Source organism: Dasypus novemcinctus, chromosome 1 (assembly GCF_030445035.2).
Source record: "Dasypus novemcinctus isolate mDasNov1 chromosome 1, mDasNov1.1.hap2, whole genome shotgun sequence".
NCBI classification, from domain to species: Eukaryota; Metazoa; Chordata; class Mammalia; order Cingulata; family Dasypodidae; genus Dasypus; species Dasypus novemcinctus.
This window is the reverse complement of record NC_080673.1, coordinates 207,366,687-207,382,834: the sequence shown is the minus strand read 5'-3', so window position 1 is coordinate 207,382,834 and position 16,148 is coordinate 207,366,687. Positions and strand designations below refer to the sequence as shown.

Here is a 16,148-nt window from a genome sequence, read left to right as displayed (position 1 = left end):
GGATGCCCATTGTCTCCGCTCCTATTTAACATTGTCTTAGAAGTACTTGCTCGAGCACTGAGGCAAGAACCAGATATAAAAGGCATTCAAATCGGAAAGGAAGAAGCCAAAATTTCACTATTTGCACATGACATGATCCTATACAAAGAAAACCCTGAGAGATCTACAACAAAGCTTCTAGAACTCATAAATGAGTTTAGTAAAGTTGCAGGTTATAAGATCAATGCGCAAAAATCGGTAGCATTTCTGTACACCAATAATGAGCAATATCAGGAGGAAATCAAGAAACAAATACCATTCACAATAGTAAATAAAAAAATCAAATACTTAGGAATAAATTTAACTAAAGAGGTAAAAAACTTATACACTGAGAACTATACAAGACTGTTCAAGGAAATCAAAGAAGACCTAAATAAATGGAAGAATATTCCTTGTTCATGGATAGGAAGACTGAATATTATTAAGATGTCTATCCTACTAAAACTGATCTACACATTCAATGCAATCCCAATAAAAATCAACACAGCCTTCTTTAAGGAACTAGAAAAACTAACTATGAAATTTATTTGGAAAGGAAAGAGACCCCGAATAGCCAAAGACATACTGAAAAAGAAAAACGAAATTGGAGGAATCACACTACCTGACTTCAAAACATACTACAAAGCTACAGTAGTGAAAACAGCATGGTATTGGCATAAGGAGAGACACACAGACCAATGGAATCGAATTGAAAGCTCAGATACAGAACCTCACATATATAGCTATATAATATTCGATAAAGCCATCAAACCCTCTCAACTGGGAGAGAGTGGCCTATTCAACAAATGGTGCCTGGAGAACTGGATAGCCATATGTAGAAGAATGAAAGAAGATTACCATCTCACACCTTATACGAAGATCAACTCAAGATGGATCAAAGACCTAAATATAAGAGCCAAGACCATAAAAACCTTGGAAAGCAGTGTAGGGAAACATCTACAGGACCTTGTAATAGGAAATGGATTCATGAATATCACACCAAAAGCACGAGCGGCAAAAGAACTAATAGATAAATGGGACTTCCTCAAAATTAAAGCCTTCTGCACCTCAAAGGAGTTTGTCAAGAAAGTAAAAAGGGAGCCAACACAATGGGAGAAAATATTTGGCAACCATATATCTGATAAGAAACTTATAACTTGCATATATAAAGAACTCCTATATCTTGAAAATAAAAAGATAAACAACCCATTTAAAAAATGGGAAAAAGATTTAACAGACACTTCTCCAAAGAAGAAATACAAATGGCTAAAAAGCACATGAAAAAATGCTCCAAATCTCTGGCTATCAGGGAAATGCAAATCCAAACTACAATGAGATACCATCTTACTCCCATAAGATTGGCAGCTATGAAAAAAACAGAAGAATACAAATGCTGGAGAGGATGTGAAGAAAGGGGAACACTCATCCACTGCTGGTGGGAATGCAGAAGGATCCAACCATTCTGGAGGACAGTTTGGCGGTTTCTCAAAAAACTAACCATAGATTTGCCATATGACCCAGCAATACCACTGCTGGGTATATACCCAGCAGAACTGAAAACAAGGACACAAACCGATATATGTACACCAATGTTCATAGCAGCATTGTTCACTATTGCCAAAAGTTGGAATCAACCCAAATGCCCATCAACAGATGAGTGGATCAATAAAATGTGGTATATACACACAATGGAATACTACTCGGCTGTAAGAACAAATACACTACAAACACACGTGATAACATGGATGAATCTTGAGAACCTTATGTTGAGTGAAGCAACCCAGGCATTGAAGGACAAATACTACATGAACTCAATGATATGAAATAAGAAAGCTGCCGCAGAGAGCTAGAGACTGAACGACAGACTTACAGGAAATCGGGGGGTGGAGGAAGGATGTGAGCCGACGTCTGCAGGGATGGAATTTATGATGAGCTGGCGCTAAGATGGAGTTGAAGAAGGACAACCACCACACCATGGAGCCTAGAGTGCCTACAACTGAAAGCAGGAGGATTGCATCCCAGTATCCATGTGGAATCTGAGCCTCCTCCTGACATAGAGGTGCAACGGACACAACCAATCCAAGGCCCACAGAGAAAAGGTGGCATTGGAGTGGGAAAAGTGGACATGATGGCTGATGGATATGGGGAGTGGCAGGAAGAGATGAGATGTGGAGGCGCCTTTGGGACTTGGAGTTGCCCTCGATGGTGCTTCAGGGGCAATCACCGGACATTGTTAATCCTCCCAGGGCCCACTGGAGGGAATGTGGGAGAGTATGGGCCATGATGTGGACCATTGACCATGAGGTGCAGAGATGCCCAGAGATGTACTTGCCGGGTGCAATGGATGTGTCATGATGAGGGGAGTGAGTGTTGCTGGGAGGGGAGTGGTGGGGTGGGGGTGGTGGGGCTGAATGGGACCTCATATATATATATATATATATATATTTTTTTTTTAATGTAACATTTTTACAAAATCAATTAAAAAAATAAATAAAATAAAATAAAACTTAAGAAATAAATAAATAAATAAAATAAACCCCTCAAAAGTAGGAGGAAGACCATAATAATAAAGAGCAGAAATTTATAAAATAGAAAGCAGCTATATGACAGGATATGAGAAAGCCTGAAGCTGGTTCTTTGAGGAGACTTACAAATAATAAAGCCTTAGAGCAAGACTAAGATGTGCTTGGCACTACCCTGTATAAGTCAAAAATAAGGAAGAACTGCATTAACATTAGCCTGGGGCAAACAAGGAAGGGAAGAAAAGGGATCAATTCTAGAATTCTCCTGCAGGAGAGATGACAAACACACAGCTACCAGAATAGTAATTTACCCCAAGGAGTGCTGATGTTCTCTCCATTTCTTCTTTGTTTATCCTCATGTTATGACTTTCCATCACTGTGAGGCAAAAACCAAATGGATAATATATGCATTGCATTAATAAATATCATTTTTCAGCAAAAGAATAAAGGGCAAGAAATAACCTTGCTACTCTGATAAGGACAATTGTGACAGCAACTAACATAAACTTAGCATCTCCCACATGCGGCCTCTGCAAGATGTCCACTGTAATTCTTGTCTCACCATGACCAAGGAGGGGCTCAGAGAGGTCACATACTCCACCTACAAAGCAGTGGTGGAGCCAGGACTCACGCCTAGCAGGGGCTCAGGGGCAGTGGGAATGGCCGTGCACTGTACACCCTGAATGGAGAGGAGCCCTGCCAGTCAGCCGGGGTGCAGAAGCACGGGGTACAATCAGGACCTAGGACAGAGCAGGGCTGCTAAGAGGCAAGGACAGACCAGAGCCCTACCGTCCTTCTATGGAGGTCCTGAGCCTCCATCACGCTAAGCAAGAGAGAGTTAAAGTACAACAAACAGGGACCAGAGACAAATACAAGCAAGTAAATCACCTAAAGAGGACTCCTCTTTGGCTCTGCTGCTTCTCGGGACTGTGGGGTTAGGGTGGGCTCGCCCTCAGCCACAACACCCAGCAGAATGAGACATGACCTTCTAGTCCCTCTAGTCCCTGAGAGGTGATGCAATCAAACCCCTCATGTGACAGAAAGGGAAATAAAAGGCTTCCTATCTCTTCAGGATAGATAATCTCTAAATAATCTGAGGAAAAAACATGCACTCTCAAACAATGTAAGGAATTCTCCACAAAGTGACTCTACTTTATCTTTATAGTTAACCTTACCTGCCAAAATTGGTATCAGAGGAAGCTCCAAAGTACAAAATAGTTGCCATAAACCATAAACCTATTTCATGGGAAGAAATCATATCAACATTATTTTAAATTAATATTTCTATCTGCATTTTGCTAAAAAGTCTGCTGAACTTCCTAGAACTAGAATGAAGGCCACTCCCACACTGGACAGGGTTGGTCTCCTACCCAACAACCACTCCTCTTGCCCTTCCTCCTCCCTAACAAAATTTCACTCAAGTACCCTATTTTTATTTCTAAGACCTGACAGTCTTCAGAAATATCAGGGAGGGCAAGTTCTGCCCCCACCCTTATTCATTCTTTCTCATTTTTAAGATTGATTCGGGTATTTGCAGACTTTGAGTCTTCTGTTTTAACTTCAGAATAAGATTATTGAATTCCCCTTGATTTTTGCATTGACTTTATAGATTAACTGAGGGGAGAACTACAATTTTTATATTAGGGCATTTCAACCAAGAGCAGGAAATACCTCTGTTTATTCAGATGATCCCATCCTTTGTGCTGGAGCTTTCATCTTTTTTTTTTTATTCATTCCAGCTGCCATCTGAGGAGCCCTCAGCCTCATCTTCCAACTTGTTCTTTGCTCTTCAAGTGTGCTCTGGTGTTCCCTGCCTAGTCTGCTCCCCAGGCCTCCAGATCCCTTTTCAGTCCTGCTGTTTGCCAGGGGTGAGGGTGGGGCTGAGTCCCACCAGACCACAGGTCCTGGGCTCTCTGGTCCCTAGCTGACTTGCTCGCTTGGGGGCATTAGCAGGAGAATGGAGGGCAGGTGGGAAACTAAGTGGATTTTCCCTGTCCTCTCCCTCTCTCCGCCCACTCTCTGCTCATAGCCCAAGCTTCTGGCGTCCAGCTCCTGACCAGCCACAGCTGCCACTCTCCTGGGCTTCTGTTAACAGCTTGCCCTCCAAACGCAGGCTAGAGCCAGTCCCTGACTGCTTCTCCCTCCCTTGCTGGCTCCCTTAGACCTTCCCACATAGCTACAAATGTCCTGTTCGACTACTTTTCAGTTATTCCTTTGAATGGCCGACTACCACCCTGTTAGACACAGGCTGAGTTGAGCTGTGTCCACTTTGCTATTAACTAAAATAAACTCTCAGCTTTTAGGTTTGCAGCATCAGAAAACTTCTGGCTGAAACAGAAGCTTCCTCACATTTGGAAAACGCTAAATTGTAAATGTTACAATTGTTTTCAACCTGTAGAAAACACATTTCAAAACTTGAGGTCTCATTCTGGATTAACTTGATGAGTGGCATGCAGGTTATGTGGGTCTTAGAACTCAATGTTTTATTTTCCTTCACAGTCAAAGACCCTGAAAATATTGCTTCCTGTAAGTAAGAATGTAAATGAAGAGACGACTCTTGATAAATGAGAGCAAGCAAAGAGTTTCTGTTAACCAAAAATAATTTTTAAGAAGTCTTGCCTTCAGTTTAGAGCAAAGGTCCATCGTAAGTCTGTAGAGTATCCTCAGGTTCACACATACATTCTGGTTCTTTAAAAAAGCAAAAGTATTAAAAATTAAGCAAACTTGGTAGCAATGCCCATAGCTATGTAGGAAGTAACACAACTCACGAAAATGGTCACTGGCTAAATTCTGACTTGTCTTTCCATGTGATGCTATCTATCTGATGGCATCACTAGCCATTGCCTGAACGCTATCAGTTTTAATGCAGTACAGTGCACTTTGGGTGTGTGTGTGTAAGAGCAATCTATCTGTAGCCTGGCATCTTCTCCTTAACCCAAGGTTTTCTCATTTTACAGATTAAGAAACAGAACCACAGAGAAATTCAATGTCCAAGGTCCAGTGATTGAACAGTGACAGACAGGAGGACAAGGAACTAGCCTCTCCTGGCTCCACAGTCCACCACCCTCTCAGCTTCTCATTCTGCTGCTCACATGCCATCAAGTCGAGGAGTCATGATGCCTGCCTCCACCCTCCACCCTCTCCCCCCTCCCCACTCTCGCATGGAATGGACAAACATAGAGGCCCTGGATGATAAGTAGGCAGGGCCTGTACTCAACTGAGAAGAACAGAAGCTGGATTGAGACACAGCCCTTAGAAGTGCAGTCTGGTGTCACCCCACGCCCCCCACTTTGACCTGGAGCTCCAGGATGCCCTAGTGACAACCTTACTCTGTCTGGTGACTCCCAGAGTCTAAGTCCATCATTTTGTTTCTCTACTAGTGAACCAGTGGCTGGCTGCACTTGTCCCAGCATTCATTTCTGGTCATTTCTTGGTCTCAATCTCCTAAGAACTGCTGACACTCAGGGAAGGAGGCACTGCAAATATATCATGTAAAGTTCTTGACTGCTACCTGGTAGAATTCTACACTGTGCCAGAATGAGTTTTCTAGACCACAAGGCTGTGTGACTCTCCACTTTAAGTAATTCTCCAATCCCAAAGCTTCTCCAGGACAAGATCAAACTCCTTAGTGTGGCTCAAAAGAGCCTGCATTGTGGTCCCTGCCATACTCCTTTGGCTGCCCCATATCCATCCTTCGTTCTCACTGTGTGTTGTTGGGCTATTTCCCCAAAGGAGCCACATTCTCTCATACCTTCTATCTTTTCCATGCTGTTCCCTCTGCCTAGAATACTCTCTCATTTTCTGAACAAGTCATATCACCTCTTCAGAGAAGTGTGGTGCAGCAAATCCCAGCTTCCATCCCCTGGTCCTCATGCCTGACACTGTTCTGCTTTTGAACCTGTGAAAAGCACATGTGCCTGGCAGCCTTCCTTACAGCTAAGTGGCTGGGACACACATTTCTGGCTATTAAGATATAAACAGAACTTCACCTGAGGCTGCCTCTTTTTTGCCTGAGTGTGTCTGAGGGGCTTGAGAAGCTTCCCTTGAATAAAGAGAGCAGACAGCATGTTAAGAAGAGACATAGGGAAGCCGACTTGGCCCAGTGGTTAGGGCGTCCGTCTACCACATCCTTGACCTGTGTGGAGCTGGCCCATGCGCAGTGCTGATGCGCGCAAGGAGTGCCCTGCCGTGCAGGGGTGTCTCCCGCCCGCGTAGGGAAGCCCCACGTGCAAGGAGTGCGCCCTGTAAGGAGAGCCGCCCAGCGTGAAAGAAAGTGCAGCCTGCCCAGGAATGGCGCCGCACACACGGAGAGCTGACACAACAAAAAGAAACACAGATTCCAGTGCCACTGACAACAACAGAAGCGGACAAAGAACACACAGCAATATATAGACACAAAGAACAGACACAACTGGGGTGTGTGGGGGGCGGAGAAATAAATAAATAAACAAATCTTTAAAAAAAAAAAAAAAAGAAGGGATACATTCGAAGCTCTGACAGCACTGCAACCGGCTGCCCGAGTCCTGTGTGAAGCACCATCCGACTTCTGGTCATGGGAGAAAGTACCCACTACAGGTAGCTGGCTTTTGTTTCTTGCAGCCATCCCCATTCTAACTCATACAAATGTTTACTAGAAGGGAACTGGACTTTAAAGTCAGAAATCGGGAAACGGACTTTGGCCCAGTGGTTAGGGCGTCCGTCTACCATATGGGAGGTCCGCGGTTCAAACCCCGGCCTCCTTCACCCTTGTGGAGCTGGCCCATGCGCAGTGCTGATGCGCGCAAGGAGTGCCGTGCCACGCAAGGGTGTCCCCCGCGTGGGGGAGCCCCACGCGCAAGGAGTGCGCCCGTGAGGAAAGCCGCCCAGCGTGAAAAGAAAGAGCAGCCTGCCCAGGAATGGCGCTGCCCACACTTCCCATGCCGCTGACAACAACAGAAGCAGACAAAGAAACAAGACGCAGCAAACAGACACCAAGAACAGACAACCAGGGGAGGGGGGAAATTAAATAAATAAATAAATCTTTAAAAAAATAAAAAATAAAAAAAAATAAAGTCAGAAATCCAAAATATATCTCATGGCTTCAGCTTGCATGGGGCCAAGGTACATGTTTGTTAACTTTCTGCATTCAGTCTTCTCATCTGTAAACTGGGCCTGCTAACTGCGAGGGGACGGCTCCTTCCAATAATCACATCTTGCCTCCTCTTTGGGGCACTGACCCTCGCTGACATCATGGACACGATGTAGGACTGCCAAAAGGGCAGGCGTGTGACACAGCAATAAGCACTGAACACTCAGAATCTGAAACTTGAACAAAAGTGACATGAGGATAGACAGGGTCGTAGGTCAGTGTCGGCACAGGCCTGTGGGTCTTGCTTCCTGGATTCCCATAGCCGACTGGCTCCATTCTTCCCAAGGTCTGCTTCTGCTCTCCTGGTTCTGTGAGCGACCTCATGTCTTTCTAATAAGACTATTTTTAAAATTAAAGCAGAGTGAGTTTCTGTTATTTACAATCCCAAACCCCTCACTGACACAAAAATATCTGTCTCACAGAACGCCTGTGAGAGACAAGAGCACTATGCACATGCTCAGCCCAAAGCCTGCAGAGTGAAGCACAGGCGCCCGCTGGGAGCGCCTCTGCTGACACCTCCGTCCCAGGCAGCACATTGCTCTGGATGTACAGCTGCTCATTTACAGCTGTGAATGCTGAAGAGAGGGGTTCTGATTATACTCCTGTAACACTTCTCCTACTGTGGCCAGATGTGGCCTGATGTGGCCATGGTGATCCTCTGTGAGCTCTGGGCACAGTTCTAGGAGCTGTCAGTGCCTCTTCTCAACTTCAAAGGGTGTTCCTGGCAAGTAAGTGCATCTACAGGACAGTAACACTTGGAGAAAGACCCAAGGCAGCCTCAACAATCCTTCCCTTGGGGACTGCCGAGTGGCCGAGTGCAGGGGTGTTGGTCTGCTGTAGCCATGCCACCAGCTCTCAGGAATCGTGAATGAGCAGCTCTCTCCTCCAAGAGTAGGTGACTGTGACGTCGGAGAAGCTGCTTAGGAGAATCACATAATGAACTAGATTTCTCAAGGACAGAAGTCAGCCATCCTTATTCAACATCCTCCATCAGAAGGCTTAGAACAAAAGTATTTGTGCTGGATAAATGCAAAGGAATGTTGGCAATGTTCTGTTTACTATCAGACCATCTATGAAAGAGAAAAGGTTTCTAAAAATATTGCATTAAGGTTGCATTAAGGTTGATACAACTTTACCTTAAAACAACTCACCACAGTATTTCCTGAGGAATTTCCGTATGTGCTGTTCACTTGAACTGTGACGGATTTTTCAAAGTATTTTGTCACCAAATCTTCAAAAGAAGGCTCAGCATCACCAGGATCTATAAGCCATGCAGCAATTCTAGGATCTAGCCCTATAAAATCAGCAACTGAAAAGAAAAAGGTTAGTTATCTCCCTAAGAAAAATGACTAATTGTATTTTTTCTGATTTTTCAAGGTTTTCAAGGTTAAAGTGAGCAATAGTGTTACAATGTCCTCAAAATAGCTGAGCTAAGTACAAAGTGAGGCTACATCAGTTGAGATACAAATTTGAGATAATTGAGACTAAGCAAAAACCTGTAGTTTTGAATTAGAATTCATTAGAATGAACTCATGAGTTATTGCATCTTAAAAAAAGACAAACTTACATTTTTGCTTGCTTCCATTGTCATTCACTTCATTCTTCTTCCTTATCTTCTTCCCATTCTCTAACTGCTCTATTTCTATTCCTTTTCTCACTTATAGTTCTTTCCTTTCTTCCTTAATGAGATATATATTATTTCTAGATTCCACATCAGTTTAGCCCAATTTCTCTACTGTTTGCTTCTCATTCTACTCATGATTCTTTACTTCGAGGTTCAAGACATCATGTAGAGTAAAATAAGCCAGATACAAAAGGACAAATATTTTAAGATCTCACTGATAGGAAATTAGCAGAATAAGTAAATTCATAGAGTCAGCATCTAGAAAATAGATACCAGGGGCAGGTGGGGCTAGGGAATAGGGAGTTATATCTTAAAATGTTCAGCGTTCCTATTCGGAATGAAGAAAATATTTTGGTAATGGATGATGGTGATGGTATCTCAACATTGCGAACATAATTAACAACAATGAAATATATATCTGAAGGTATAAAAGGGGAAATAGGGAGGTGGCTGTGGCTCAATCACTTGGGTTTCCATCTACCATATGGGAGGCCCTGGGTTTGCGTCCCAGGGCCTCCTTGCGAAGGCAAGTGCACCGTGGAGAGCTGGTGCAGCAAGATGATGCAACAAAGGGAGACCAGCAGATACAGAAAAAATGTGCAGTGAATGGACAGAGAGGAGAGAGCATAGAATGCAACAAGTCACAAGGAGGGAGAGTAAATAAATAAATAATCTTAAAAATAAATAAATAAAAGGGGAAATATTAGGCTATATATATGGAAATAGATTAAAATTTTATTAAAAAATCCAAGAAAGTGAACTACAGAAGCTGAACTCTAAGTTAAACCACGGACTTTAATTAATTACAGAAAATGTGTTTTCATCAATTTTAACAAATGTACTACATCAATGCAAGGTGTTAATGGGGGGGAGGGTGTATTAGCCAAAGGGGTGCTGATGCAAAGTACCAGAAATCTGTTGGTTTTTATAAAGTTCTTCTGAGGGCTACAGAGACCCACAGGTTCTATGGTCATGGCAGATGGAGTTCAGTGCCATGTCAGTTGGCCCTACTTTGGAGTTTGTGTTTCTGTGTGATGGAGCTGGACTCAGATGTGATCTCTGTCCACAAGCCTCTCCTGTTACTTTCACTGGAACTGTAGTTGGTGCTGGGGTTTAGTGTATACCCAGGGGACCTGAATCTCTGGACTGACCACGTGATAGCAAGGCCCTGAGCCTCAACAGACTTGCAACTCCTACACTCTGGTTTATTGGACTTACCCCACTCAGCTAACTTGGAGGTGAAGAAGGTCAACCACCACACCAGGGAGCCAAGAGTGCCTACAACTGAAAGCAGGAGGAGTGCATCCAGCATCCATGTGGAATCTAAGCCCCCTCTTGATATAGATGTGGAGTGGACACAACCATTCTAAGGTCCACAGGATGGAGGAATAGAATATGGATTAGAGTGGACTTACTGATATTCTATTCATGAACTACTGTGATTAGTAACTGAAGAAAATGTGGCATTGGTGTGGAGAAAGTGGCCATGGTGGCTGCTGGGGGTAGGGAGTGGGAGGAAGAGATGTGATGTGGGGGCATTTTCGGGAGTTGGAGTTGTCCTGGGGGGTGCTGCAGGGACAGTTACCGGACATTGTAGGTCCTCTCATGGCCCCCTGGGTGGACTGGGGGAGAGTGTGGGCTATGACGTGGACCATTGACCATGAGGTGCAGTGGTGCTCAGAGATGTATTCACCAAGTGCAATGAATGTCTCATGATGATGGAGGAGGTTGTTGTTATGGGGGGAGTAGTAGGGTGAGGGGGTTGGGGGGTATACGGGGACCTCACATTTTTTTAATGTAACATTAAAAAAATAAATAAAGACAAAAAAAAGGGGGGGACAGGGACTCAACTCTGAGTCACCCTAATCGTAACATAATTTAATCAAGACATCTCAGCTAAATCTAATATAATCAAAGGGTATCACCCCCAGAAGAAGAGATTAGTTTACAAACATAATATCTCTGTTTAGAATTCATAAATAATATCAAACTGCCACAGGGGGTATATGAGAAACTTGTGTTTTATGCATGATTGTTCTGTAAATCCAGAACTTCTCTAATAAAAAATATATATGTGGGAAAAAAACCAATTCCTAATCTAGAAACAAAGACCAACCTAGTAGCAGTATACAAGCCTAGTAATCAAACCCTAAATACTATTTTCTCTAAATGCCATTTTCCACTAAAGTAAAGGACCCCTTAGCAAAATGAGCCTGGCCTCTCTTGTCAGACCACAAATCAGGGAAGAGACCCCAGAATACTAGGCTTGTATGACAAGGACTCACCTCCTAAGTGGTCAAAGTATACATGCTCTCACCTGTGCAATGGGTTGAAACTCATCAAATGTATTTACATCCACCTGTTCATAAGGACACTAAAATAAAGTACATTTTTCTCACTTCCAATGTATTCTAGGGAACAACTAATTATTTTGAAGATGTAACTAAAGGGAGACTGAAACTTCAATCTTACCTTTTCTATATGAATTATAGTTAGGGTAACCGAATAGATAATGGGGAAGATTCCTCTTTACAGAAGTATTTTGACTAGTAAATGCAGAAAGTATGACAGATCTGAAATAACACCATTTTGCAACATCTCTTTAATTTATAAGCCTAGAAAATGATCCTCAGTAACTTGTAACATCCTAAAAAGATAAGCAACCAGACATTATGTCCCCTGACAGAACTGCCCAATTCCATCTGTGAAGTGGACTTGCTCCTCCAAAATCTAACCCACATCTGACCAAGCCTCTGGATCTAACTGCTAGTTCACTGGAAAAAAGGAGGGAAAGAACATGTTAAATGACAGGAGATGCAATCAATAAAATCCAGACTGAGGGAAATCCTACAGGACAAAGAACTTGGCTTCTTTAATAACAACAAAATGCAAGGAAATAAAACAGATGAAGGAAGAACATAGAGATTTAAAAGAGAATTAAGACATGCATTAGCCTATCCCAAGGTACAGGCCTAGTTGAGATCCCAATTCAAACAAACTGAAAAACAAAACAAAACAAAAAACACAAAAAATCCAAAGCAACCAAAAACATGGATAGGACACTTGGGGAAGTGTAAACACTGATTGGATATCCAATAATACTAAGAAATTATTGCTGACTTTTTTTTAGGATGTTCTGAGAATTGAACCACTGAGCTACACCTGCTCCCCAATGAGAGCTGGTTGTTTTTTTTGTTTGTTTGCTTGTTTTCAGGAGATACTGGGGATCAAACCCAGGTCTTTGCACATGGGAAGCAGGCGCTCAACCAACGAGCTACATCTGCTCCCCAATGAGACTTCCATGTTTTTCTGTTTGTTTTGTTTGTGTTGAGGAGGTACTGAAGAACAAACCTGAGACCCTGTACATGGGAAGCAGGCGCTCAAGCATTTAAACTACATACGTGCCCCTACTGCTGATTTTTGAGGGGCATAGTGTGGCCTTGGATGTATATGGAGCTATGGAGGAAATAAGACTGGTCATAAATTGACAACTGTAAACACTGGGGTGATGGGTACTTCTTCATAAGCTGAAAATTGTCTATAATAAAAGGGGGTTTTTCAATGTTTTATTATGAATATTTTCAAATATACAGAAAAGTTGAGAGCCATCTAGATTTTACAATTAAAATTTAGTTGCATTTTCTTGATCATATCTGTCAACCTAGTAGAAAAAGTTTTTAAATTTTTTCTCTATTATTTTAAATTAAAGTATCCTATATAGTTGTTTTTTTTAAGATTTTCCCCTCCCCCACCCCCACTCTGCTGTTTTTGCTGTCTGTGTCCATTCACTGTGTGATCTTCTGTATATATTTCTCCTTTTTGTCTTCTCTTTTCATCTTTCTCCTCTAGGATTCAGAGGGATCCAATCCTGGGGACCTCTAATGTGGAGAGAGATTCCCTGTCAATTGCTCCACCTCAGTTCCTAGTCTCTGCTGCGCTTCACCTTGACTCTCCCCTTCATCTCTTTTGTTGCATCATCTTGCTGTGTGACTCACTTGCACAGGCACTGGTTCACCACGCAGGCACTGGCTCACCATGTGGGCACTCGTATGGGCACTGGCTCACCATGCAGGCATGCTTTCTCTTCTTCTTTTTCACCAGGAGGTCCTAGGTATTGAACCTGGGTCCTCCCATATAATAGGTGGAGGCTTTATCACTTGAGCCACATCCACTTCCCTCTATACAGTTTTTTTATTTTAAGATTTATTTTTTATTTATTTCTCTCCCCTATCCCCCCCCAGTTGTCTTCTCTTTGTGTCCATTCGCTGTGTGTTCTTCTGTGACCACTTCTATCCTTATCAGCGGCACTGGAAATCTGTGTTTCTTTTTGTTGTGTCATCTTGCTGTGTCAGCTCTCCGTGTGTGCAGTGCCATTCCAGGCGAGACTGAACTTTCTTTCACGCTGGGCGGCTCTCCTTATGGGACGCACTCATTGTGTGTGGGGCTCCCCTACGCGGGGGACACCCCTGCATGGCACAGCACTCCTTGCGCGCATCAGCACTGCACATGGGCCAGCTCCACACGGGTCAAGGAGGCCCAGGGTTTGAACAGTGGACCTCCCATGTGGTAGGCGGATGCCCTATCCATTCAGCCAAGTCCGCCTCCTCTATGTAGTTTTGATGTTAATTATACTATAGTTTAATTCTTAGAAAAGTTAAAGTCATATATGGTAACAATAAATCCTACTCTGACTATGTTGCATAAGTTAATTTCCCTTTTTTAAAACTGTAAAAATAACATATACCTGTAAAAATTCATGTAACATAGAAATATGGAGGGAAAGAACCTCCTCTTCTTTACGACATGAGACTGTGCAGGCCCCTGGAGTTGTACAACCACTCATCAGCCTTCATCAACCTTCCATTCCTAAATGGAATCATAAAAACTATAACTTACCATGTTTCCAACTGCCATCCTCACCAAAGAACTGGAGCACTGTTCTCACAAAATCCTTAGCATTAAAACAAATAACAGGACATCCACCTCTCAGCATTTGAAACAACACTTTCCTAGAAGATAAAAAGAAATTCATTGATTTAGACATTGCTTTAGAACTTTTGGTCTTGGAAAAGTATTATTACTACTGCTTCTAATAGCTATCACTTATATGTAGCCCTACATGCCAGGCATTCTTCTAAACAATTTACATAAATTTTAAAAAATCCTATGAGGTATGTATGATTTTCTATCTGAATTTTACAGATGATGAAACTGAGACAAAGAGGTTAAGTAACATACCCAAGATCAGAGAGTAGATAAGGCTTATCTTCTTGCCTAAAATTCTTGCCCCACAATTTCTGCAAAACTGCCCATATGCCATGTCTTCAGGAAGGTGTGTCCTGCTTCCCTGCTCTAATGCTGCTTCTGCACAGCCATCCATGTTCTAGCACAGTAGTGATCACAGCCATGTCTTAAAAGGTTGCTGCCCCCATTCCCAGGATTCACATTAGTTAACATTTATTAAACATGTACCATATGCAGGCACTGTGCTAAGCACTTTGCAAAGACTGCTGCATTGAAACCTCATCATGATCCTATTAGGCAGACACTAGATCCATTCTACAGATGAGGAAATTGAGGCTCAGAAAGAGTAAGCTATTTGTCCAGGGTTACATAACTGAGAAATGGCAAAGCAGCTCTGCTGCTGCCAGAGCCCAAACTCTAAGTCACCAAGCAATAAATCCCCCTTTCCAGTAAATGTGTATTAATACATTAATGAGGTTCTTTGGACAGAGCTGAAGAAGAAAAAATCTAGAAGCCCAATTAGCTCTGCTTACTAAATTGATCTACAGTTAGATTTGGCTTATCTTAAGCTATTTTTAGGCTTTTTGCACTTTCTTATCTTATTTCTCTTTAGTTTCCCTTGAACAGGTAAGCATGGAGAGCAGGGAAAGCAAAATACCAACAGTACTGTTTCAGGTCCTGGTTTGACTGGATTGGGAAGAGGATGCACAAGGGAAGAAAAATGGAAGAGGGGGTGAAAAGCTTAAAAGGGAGAAGAACTAGGGTCAAATGGTGTGCTCCCTTTCAGTTGGACGTCCTTTTATACTTGAAATCTGGAGGTCCTTAATGAGGTGCTCTAATAACTATAATATCTTCGTGTGGGTAGAGCTGCCGAAACCTTCAGTCTTGCTGTGCTGCGCACCGCCAGATGAGCAAACTCTCAGGCGTACACGCTTTAGGGCACACCCTAAAGATGGCGCACTGGCAGAGAGTGGAAGCGATCAAGCGCCACCCTCCTGCCTCCATCTGTTAGCATACAGTCCAATTAAAAAATTACACATAAAGCTACACTGCGCTAGCGCCAATAGCTAACCGACACCCCGCCATTCATTCTATGTAAGCCGCTGATGCTGCGCAATAAAGTAGATTCGTGTCTTGAACCTGTCTCTGGAGTGTGTTTACCTCCGTCGGCCTCACCCCAGCGGGTAACCGAGTTCAACATCTTCAACTAATAAGAGAAACAAGCTGGTTGATTTTTATCTTGAAAAGACAAAAAAATACTTTTTAAGATAAAACAACTACAGAACACTGTTTTATAAGTCAGTTATGTTATTTGCAAAACAAAAAGTTATAAAATAAAACACCTAGAGTCAGGAAAGTTGAGCTCAAATCTCAAGACTGATATATAACTTTGTCTACCTGAACCTCAGTTTTCTCCATGACAAATTGGAATAAGACCTAACTGAGAGTTAATGTGAGGATTAAACGAGATCATGTATGTGAAAAGACCATGCACAGTTGTTTAATAAATGTTATAAATATTTTTACATAATAAAATTATTTATTAATTTAAATATGATTTATTTAATAATTTATTAAATTCATTTTGAACCTCAAAGATACTACCATAGAA

General features: G+C 42.5%; 1 protein-coding gene across 1 annotated transcript in view; it reads right to left on the bottom strand.

Moving 5' to 3' along the window:
* POLN (DNA polymerase nu) overlaps positions 1-16,148 on the bottom strand; it is a 266,632-nt gene that overhangs the window by 225,350 nt on the left and 25,134 nt on the right. The window contains exons 5-9 of the mRNA XM_058301524.1: positions 14,189-14,301; positions 8,820-8,977; positions 5,160-5,228; positions 3,716-3,776; positions 2,852-2,916 (exon numbers count right to left, since the gene is read on the bottom strand). Of these exons, the coding sequence (XP_058157507.1) occupies positions 2,852-2,916; positions 3,716-3,776; positions 5,160-5,228; positions 8,820-8,977; positions 14,189-14,301 (466 nt within the window). The remainder of the gene's footprint in view (positions 1-2,851; positions 2,917-3,715; positions 3,777-5,159; positions 5,229-8,819; positions 8,978-14,188; positions 14,302-16,148) is intronic.